This window comes from Mytilus californianus, unplaced genomic scaffold, assembly GCF_021869535.1.
Source record: "Mytilus californianus isolate M0D057914Y unplaced genomic scaffold, xbMytCali1.0.p SCAF_3, whole genome shotgun sequence".
Lineage (NCBI taxonomy): Eukaryota > Metazoa > Mollusca > Bivalvia > Mytilida > Mytilidae > Mytilus > Mytilus californianus.
In genome coordinates this window covers 63153239-63163341 of record NW_026262679.1, presented here as the reverse complement: position 1 = coordinate 63163341, position 10103 = coordinate 63153239, and the positions used below count along the sequence as shown (strand labels likewise).

General features: G+C 31.6%; 1 protein-coding gene across 2 annotated transcripts in view; it reads left to right on the top strand.

The window, feature by feature from the left end:
* Nucleotides 1-1462: 1462 nt before the first annotated feature.
* Nucleotides 1463-10103, top strand: part of LOC127733134 (Golgi membrane protein 1-like) — a 30722-nt gene continuing 22081 nt past the window's right edge. For both annotated transcript variants that reach the window (XM_052242452.1, XM_052242450.1), the window contains exons 1-2: nucleotides 1463-1897; nucleotides 9713-9767. In XM_052242452.1, the coding sequence (XP_052098412.1) occupies nucleotides 1544-1897; nucleotides 9713-9767 (409 nt within the window). In that variant the 5' untranslated portion in view covers nucleotides 1463-1543. The remainder of the gene's footprint in view (nucleotides 1898-9712; nucleotides 9768-10103) is intronic.

Sequence of the window (10103 nt, the reverse complement as noted above, 5' to 3'; positions counted from 1 at the left end):
AAGAAACAAGTCGATTCGAAGAAGAACACACTCATGATTTGTACGCATAGAAGGAACGCTGACTGTCTGTTGAAAATACGCACATCAAAACTACAAAAACATTTGTTTACCAAGAAATCAAACATCCGGCTGTTTTCAGTTGCAGTAATTTAAATTGTACTAGCTTTTACGTTATCTCAAATACAAGCCTTTTTAATTTTGTAATTTTGTGCATATTGTGACTCTGCTATTTTTAGAACTTTAATAAAATCATTAACTACTTGAATAAAATGCTCCGCTGGGGCGCAGCTTGATACGACCGCAGAGGTCGAACCCTGAACAGTTGGGGCAAGTATGCCGGGACACAACATTCAAGCTTGATACAGCACTGAATTTGGATTGTAATTAAATATTTGACACAGCATAGGTTTCTGACACAGAATGAAAGTGGTCTAAGAACTTAACTGAATGCAGAATCATGGAAATGATTTTTTGTTTAATAAAGAAGCAAGAATGACATTTTTTGATTATGGCCTTTTTATTGGTAGATATATATGGTGAGGACAAACAAACAAAATTTTATGACCAGGAAACCTAGTGTTATATGATATTTTTATAAGTTTATAATTTTTTATGATTACGATTATAGGGAACAGATGAGTTGGGGCAAAAATGGACACAATATTCGCGCTTGATACAGGTCTGAATTTGGGATTGTAATTAAATACTTGACACAAAATAGGTTTCTGACACAGAATAACTGTAGAATTGGTTATATGATTTGAATTTATATTCAATTTTTTGCTTTTGTGCAATACACTATGCTGTTGTGAATTGACCCCAAACGTGTAAAAGTTCGTATATATATCAGTACATTTCCTTATATAGTACTACATGGATTATTATATGGGACTGAGATCACAACCTCCTATTTTCCATGAATTTTAAGACAATTAGCTAATAATGTATTTTGTGTACCAATTTTGAAACTGTGACATATTTTCAAAAGATAGAGTTCCTACATTTTTTATTTGGAACTCCGGGACTGGTTTAGAGAGGTGCTAAAAAATTTCGGTATTATATAATTGCTGTAGAATCTACAAACTGTGTGAAATACATATTTGATGTACTAGTATATGAAACTGCATACATAATAAAAATGGAAACTTCAATACTTGTTTGGTGTTCTTTTCACCAGGATATATACATGCATTAGCTGAATTCATAATCTGATTGTCCGGGTTTTTATCAAAGCAGGCCGGAGAACAACATCATTTATTTAGTAGAATATTCAGTCTTGTCAGTAATAGTCTAGAGTTTATACTTTTCCAAGTGGTTGGAATACAGAGATTAAAATTTGGTTGTCTGTTGGGTTAGTCGCCCCTGGCTCGCTACAATACAAATCCTTGGTAAATACAGCACAATTTTTTTTCAAAATAAACACCGAACGTCAAAAATATTTTATTTCTACTTCCGTCTTATTCACATCCGGACACGCACTTGCGAGCTGGCAACGAAGAAACTTCTTGTTTTGATTAACTTTAAGACAGAAAACGCATTCATAATGTCAGGAAATGGCAGAGGAGCTGCAAGAAACCCAAGCAAGTCGCCTCCATTTCTAATTATTGGACTTTTAGTGGCTTTAGCCATCTTAGGGTTCAATTATTGGAATTTATCATCATCAAACGGATCCCTAAGTGCCACAAACATGGATTTACAAGATCAGATCCGGATTTTGACCTCGAAAAGATTGAATGAAGAGCAAAGTAAAAGAGATATTGAGAGAAAATACCAATTAATTGAACAAAGAATTGCCACTAAAGATTCTGAGATTAAAAAACTACAAGAAGACGTTGATAAAAAGGGCGGTGATGTGGAACGAGCAGAGAATTCAAAGAAAGAGTGTGAAACAAATTTGGTAATTAGAGAGTCATGAGTTTTTTAAACATTTTATGAAAATTATTTGCCTTTAGTTTGGCTCCCCCCTGGTTCTATTATACAAATGTACCTGCCTCTGCATGCTCTATTTCAGTATTTATGATCCATAGCGTGAGCGGTTTCTGTTTGTCCCCTGTGCGACACATTGTGCAAAATGAGGGACATTGCAATTGGAACTCTGTTCTATTATTGGTGTTTTTTTTTTACTCTTAATACAATAAACACTGTAAAAGATCACTGGCACTGGTTTCATGAGACAGTTTCTTATAATGTAGACAAAACGCACGTCTGGCATATTAAATTATAATCCTGGTACCTTTGATAACTATTAAGACCATTAAGAAAAAGGGAGGGGTCTTTACCATTACATGAAACAGGTGGGGCATTTAATATTGCATGAGACAGTTCAAGGACCGCGCTAGGCTTCAAATTGCGATTTTTTATTTTATCTGGCGACAACATTTTTCCATGTCAAAATTTTCATTTCTTGACTGTAGCAGTATATTTATCAATTGTCATTTAAATTGGTTAAAGTAAAAAAAAATATTGTATTAGATTTTACTAGGCGACAAGTTCATGACTTTGTTTACAACCCCAAGCTAATCAACGGTTACAACAGGTGTCATAATCTGTTGTTGTTGTTAATGGTAATTCTGCTTATACAATGGTTCATTAATAATCATCAACATTAATTCATTCAAATAGAATCGTTCAGTCAGTATTGTCATTTCATATTGAAGAAATTTTCATAAGGCAATAATTTGCAACGTTTACCTTAGTTTCATGATGAAAAGGTATTGACAGAAAGAGTAAACCAAAATAAACTTGTTATAAAACATCGTTTTACTTGTATTCCGTAAAAAAAATGATAAACTCAGACGTAATATGTCTTTGCCTGCCCTCACTTATGATACAAAAATAACAAATCCGGCCGCCATTGATCTTATTCACTTAAACTGAGTACTCAACTGTGTATAATCCTCTGATGAAGGAGCACACCCAAATAAAGAAAGATAACTCAACTTTATTTTTTCCTAGTATTGGATACCTACTCAAGATATACTTCTGACAGACTTAGAGGTTTAGGAGGTCTTTTGAGTTATGGGCAAATTTAAGAGGGTCTTGGTAGCAACATGGGTAGGGTGCTAGGGTCATCATTTTCTTTATTCTTTAATTTTTATACAAACTTTTACTATTCTGTATATTTAAACACCCATTATTCTCTTTTCTTCATTGCCCATTTTTTCTATTCTTTTTTTTTAATTTAAAAACATTTTCTGTATTCTGTAGCATGTACAGACCATAAGCTAATTATAAGGACAGGAAGATTGATGATAAATGATCAATAGAGTCATCTCATTATACATGTATAAGTCCCATTAGTCCCGTTTGGAGACATACACAATCAAATAAAAACATAGCTGCTTTGTTTTATTCTTTATTGTTATACATGTATTATTTTATTTGTATACTGTAGTTGTCGTCTGTTTATGTAGTTCATACGTGTTTCTCGTTTTTATATAGATTAGATCGTTGGTTTTCCCGTTTGATTGATTTTACACTAGTAATTTTTTGGGGCCCTTTATAGCTTGCTGTTCGGTGTGAGCCAATGCTCCGTGTTGAAGGCTGTACCTTGACCCATAATGGTTTACTTTTATAAATTGTTACTTGGATGGAGAGTTGTCTCATTGGCACTCATACCACATCTTCCTATATCTAATTATGAAATACTGACAAAGAAAATAAAAGTACACATGCTTTTTTCATGTATTTAACTACAAAATGTACATTGTCATTAGTACAGTGTGTAAGAAATTTAAATTGAACATGGTTTCAAATTTTGGTAGAGAAAATAAAGACTCTAAATGGCTCTAAAGTTGGCTCCAAGTTTTCAAAACTGGTGACAAAATATAGCAGCTGGCGATTTTTCTGGCTCCAACTTTTTTGGAGCCAGAGCAGCCCGTGCAGGTGTCTGTGATATAGCTACTTGTACATTTTTATATATAGGGTATATTGGATAGGGACAGAAATTTAGCCTTGCAACAGGCAATTTAAGAAATGATTTTCTTCCTTTAAATACAATGTACATTGCAAAGGTAAACAGGAAAAATATCACACATTTGTACATTTAGATGTAGAAAAAAAAGTTGCTGATCATGTGACATTATTGGGTTATGATAATTTTCCTGTGACTTTTCCCTTCATATGTATAAATAAATAAATATTTATTATTCCAATCATGGTCCCACAGGGGGCATTTACAATTAACAATTATGATAGTATAAGCAACAAACATGAGACATTGTACAGTATATAACGTGACAGATATTATAATAGACAATGAAAATAGTATTAATAACAAAAATACATTAAAAGTACTCTTGAGTATTTTTTTTTTTTTTTTTCCTTCCTTCCATATGTCCAGCAGTGTAAAAATTAAAAAAAAAAAAAGTATTAATAATAAAGTTTGATCAACCTTAACCTATTATCTATAAAGATGGAAATTTGCTCATCTGCAGGAGACACCAAGGGACGGTGCTCTAGGATATACTGTTGATTGCGATAGGCAATACCAGCAATCCTCCCCGTGTCAGAAGCAGATGAACAAAATAAAAAGAGAAACTGAATCCGGTCAATTAACAAATAATTATTATTACTTTTTTTTTTTTTTTTTTTTAAAAACAACAATTATTAATTATGCGAAACATGTCATATAAATCTGCTATTTGCAGTGTTTAACCAGGAATATACACAACTCTTTTAATACAGTTAAGTTCTCACAAGACATCAGCCATAGCAATTTCTCTTGGGAATTTAAGTTAATGAAATTGTGACATGATTCCGAAATAATGTGATATAAATGGTGTCTGTCTTCGTTATATTTTGTGCAATAAAAGAGAAAATGAACTTTCATGTAGAAACAGGGTTGGCAAAGTATTACCTAGGTGTTTCCCGGGCTGGCCAAAACTCTGGCCGATCCCAGAAAAGAGAAATACTGGGTAATAAGAATTCTTGAGCTTATTCATACACAGCTGAATAGTAAAGAATTATTGCAGTTTCTTAGTATTATCAGATTTATTGCTAAATATATACTTTTTATACAGATGAATATTTTAAAAGAATCATTTTCAGAGGATAAAATTTCCATTTCTGTCTATGCCATGTTTTCTCATGTTTATTTCCCAGCTGTGTTTGAATCAATTCAAAGTTTAAAAAAATATTTTGGTGTAGTGTCATTAGTGAATTGTAAAATTAAATCGCTATACCTGTACAATCTTATTGTTAAATAGACACCTTAAGGGGACATGTCACCCACACTTTGAAAAGATGAAAAGCTTATTATTTTAATATTAAAAGTCTTTGTTATTATCTGAATAATTACTTATTAATTAGTGATGTATATGTTATTAAAGCTGTTTAAAATGTGTAAACACTTACAATTGTAAGCTTTTTTAGAAAAAAAATACACAATGGACAAACATTGTTGATTAGTCATTTTCCTTAGAGTTTGAATCCTGCACGGGGCAGGTGCACTAGACTTCAATCTTAATTGACTAGGATTGTCAGTTTTCCTACTGAAGGTCTGTGGTTCTCTCCGTGCTCTCCGGCTTCCTCCATCAATAAAAACTGACAGCCACGAAATAGCACAATAGTGTTGAAAGTTGCGTTAAACACTAATCAATCAATCAATCATTTTCCTTACATAAAATTAATTGTTTACTCTAAATATTAGATAGTTTATTTGTTAAAAAAAACAATAAATTTGGACTCATGCTAACAGTCTGACCAATTTAGACAGAATAGGATTTAATAAAAGTTTATGGGGATGATCTATAAACTTATTCAGAAAATTTATACGTTTTCTGTTCATGTTCAAATGTACATAATTTTTCTTAGAGTTGCTTGACCAATGCTTTCACAAATTAATGCACTTTATACTAGGAGCCTCAAACAAGTGAATTCATAAACTGAGACTACATGTGCATGTTGAAGTAGTCTCAGTAACATGTCCATGTATATACGTATGAATTAAAATATACATTTTTTATACATATCACTTAATTCAGACTAGTGTAGTATTAAATATTACCTAGTTACATGTATGCTTTATTTTATCTTTATAAATTGTAACTTGGATGGAGAATTGTCTCATTGGCACTCATACCACATCTTCCTATATCTATTTATTGCACTGTTTGTTGCTTGTGCTGTGTGGATGCAGTAGAATGTGTCCCCGTGCTTGTGGTGTATGCCCTTATATTTTTATACGCCCGTTTACGGGAGGTATTATGGTATACCATTGTCCGTCTGTCCATCTGTCCGTCTGTCCGTCTGTCCGTCCGTCGTCAACATGTCGGACATTAACTCAAAAACGCTTTAACCAATTTGCATAAAACTATGGTGAATTGTTTATATCTATTGACGTGAGCTCCCTTTCGTTTTTTATAAATTTTAGATTTTACGTTTCCGAGTTGTGGGGTTTTATTCATTAAAAAAAGGGGGATTTTTCAGTTTTCGGACAATAACTCAAGAATGCTTTCACCAACTTGCAAGAAATTTTGGTTAATTATTTATATCTATTGACATGAGCTCCCTTTTGATTTTTATTAATTTTAGATTTTACGTTTCCAAGTTATGGGGTTTTATTCATAAAAAAAAGGGGGATTTTCCAGTTTTCAGACAATAACTCAAAAATGCTTTCAACAGTTCTCATGAAACTTTGATGAATTGTTGATGTCTATTGATGTAAGCTCCCTTTAGAATTTTATAAATTTTAGATTTTATATTTCCGAGTTATGGGGTTTTATTCATTAAAAAGGGGGGATTTTCCAGTTTTCAGACCATAACTCAAAAATGCTTTCAGCAATTCTTATGAAACGTTGGTGAATTGTTTATATCTATTGATGTAAGCTCCCTTTAGAATTTTATAAATTTTATTTGTTTATAGTCTGACAACAGATTTACTAAGTATTGCGCAACAGCATAGTGTATTGCACAACAGCAAGAAATCTTTAATTGAATATAAATTCAATTCATATAACCAATTTCAAGTTCTTTGACTACATTTATTCAGAAACCTATAACATGTCAAATATTTAATTACAATCCAAATTCAGACCTGTATCAAGCTTGAATATTGTGTCCATTTTTGCCCCAACTGTTCAGGGTTGGACCTCTGCGGGCGTATCCAGCTGCGCTCAGCGAAGCAATTTTTCAATTATGGGTTGTTTGCCTGTGAGAGAGCTTTCACATGTTTATTTTATCTTTATAAATTGTAACTTGGATGGAGAATTGTCTCATTGGCACTCATACCACATCTTTCCATATCTATAATCAGTATTACTTGGTAAAACCCAGCAAAATGTACATTATGAGTACATGTAATGCAGCTTTATTATATTATGCTTTTATTGGTTTTTTTCCATGGTGATAGTTGCTAGTAGTTCTTTTACAACATATACAATGAATTATAAAATATGAAAAGCTCAACACTTAAAAACAATAGAAGATAGTTGTTAGACATGTTAGAGGCATCTTTAGTAATAATGTTAATGAATTATATACATGTAGATTCTTTTTTTTTCTCAACTACATGTATGGAACAAGATTTTTACAATAGGCTTGGCATTAATATAACCACAAAAAAAGAAAGATAAATGAGCCAGAAACGTATTAAATGAACATACATATTTTTATATATATTTGTAAGTACAGCTGCTGTTCTTTAGTTTAATCAAATATGAACACTTTTATATTTCCTTTTTAACACATGTTGTCTTTATTGATTACATACAATGTATGTAACTAAATATTTTATTTTTGTCAATACATAAGTACTTTTAATACAGTGTACATATATCATGTATATACATGTACCAACAAATTTTTTAAATCTAAGTAAAGACTGATGTTCATAATTACAATATCGAAGCAGACTTAAGATGTCTGACTACACATGTCAAATGTTGTAACAAGGATACAAAATACCCAGAGGGTGTTAAAGCACCATGATATTACAGTTAATATAATATGATGACTCTTCACAAAATTCAAGAGTCAATCCTAAATTGAGGTAAATTATATGGCCTTCCAAATACCGTTTCGATTCTTAACATCACTGAAGAGACATTAATTTCGAAATCTGGATATGGTGTACCAATTTTTGCACCTCATGTTAGCGGTATACAATCTTTTCTGCAAGTTTATTGTTTTCTGTTTGGTATTAAATTAATAATTAAGATCCATTTTGTTACATCTGGTGATCCGTTTATTTGGCAATCGCCATGGCAGTCAGCAGTGTTAAAAATTGCGGTTTTTATCCAACGCAATCAGGTTTGAACATTGTTTTCAATTTAGACTTGATGATATATATATATATATATATATATATATAATCGCCAATGGCAGTCAGCAGGGTTAAAGAACATCTGTATTTCGACCTGTTGGTCAAATGCGTTTTGTTTAAATATACTTTTTCACTTTTTTGGTCTTTTGGAAAATGTTGTTTGTGCTGTATTTAGATCCCTCTACCAAGAAATTTGTTTTGCATGCACACGTATAAAAATTGCGGTTTTTATCCAACGCAATCATAGGTTTGAACGTTGTTTTCAATTTAGACTTATATATATATAGAAATTTGTTTTGCATGCACACGTATAAAAATTGTAGTTTTTATCCAACGCAATAATAGGTTTGAACGTTGTTTTCAATTTAGACTTGTATTTATATATATACAAAATGAAAGCTTTCAATAAATATATCAAGAATTGGCTTTTTGGGAATTTGACCATACTGTGGGTTTTGCTCATTGTTGAAGGCTGTACATACAGTGATCTATAGTTGTTAATTTCTGTGTCATTTGGTCTCTTGTGGAGAGTTGTCTCATTGGCAATCATACCACATCTTCTTATTTTTATATAAAGAATGATAAAATGTAAATCCAGGATATCCATTTTAATGACATCATGTTTTAAGTGGAGAATAAAAGGTATAAAGATACTCTTTAGTTTACACATTTTATTGACTATCATCTTAGATGATCTTCATGATGGGGAATGCATGTCATGTTACAAGGTCATAGTTCAGAGTGATTTCACTTCCTAATATCAGAAATCACTCTATATCACATGTACAATTAACAACATTGAAAATCTTTTATCCTGCATTATGTTTATATAGTAATAATACATGTACAGTATATATCATGGATTAATTACTTATTATTCTGTGGCATTGGGTACATGTTCCAATTATCATTGAATTCGTGGGTGTAAATTTTAAATGAACCACAAATTTAAATTTTCAACGAAGTATAAATTTCTCATAGGATTGTATACAAACTTTGACAAAACAACAAAATCAAGTATCAATGAATATAAAATTAAAGGTTTCCTCAAACCATGAAAATTGGTACCTACGAAAAAATAAATAAATCTGCTGTACAGTACAACATGAACATACATGTACATGTACATATATATATGATATATATGTGTGTACTGTTTTACTTCATCAAATTAACTTCATAGGGCATGCTTATATGGTCAGGTAATTGCCATTCATGATTCTTTACAATATAAATACATGTAGGAACATTAATTGTACATGTAATTAAGATTAATTTCTAATCACTTTGATCCAACACCATGAAGACATATTATGTACACCTTGCACCTCATTTAATTATGCCTCAGCCATATCTTTTGTGAATGTTATCTACATATATATATGTGTATGGAATGTATGTACATGTATTTAAATGATGATATACAATGTATTCTATTTCTTTTTTCAGCAACAATGTGAGACTAACAATTCTGGTATCCAATCTCAGTTAAGTGCAGTCAAAGGTGAGCACAAGATAATTTTGGATTCATTGATAATTGTCATGATTAAAAAACGAGTAGAGGGAAACCTTGAATATAGATACTTAAAGAAATACCAAGGAGTAAGTTTGGTAAGGATCCATTTTCAGTACATTGTTTCAAAATAATAAGCGTTTCGAGTTGACAAATTGACATGTAAGGAAAAGATACATATGTAGAAATATTCCTGTCCAGCTGTTCATATAAAGCATTGACATTTACACATTTAGGCTAATACTTTTAGGCTAACAAGTTGTTATTGGCATTTGTTTTTGTATAGACCAATGGAAGTAGGTTCTTAAAACTAACGGTATTGAAGAC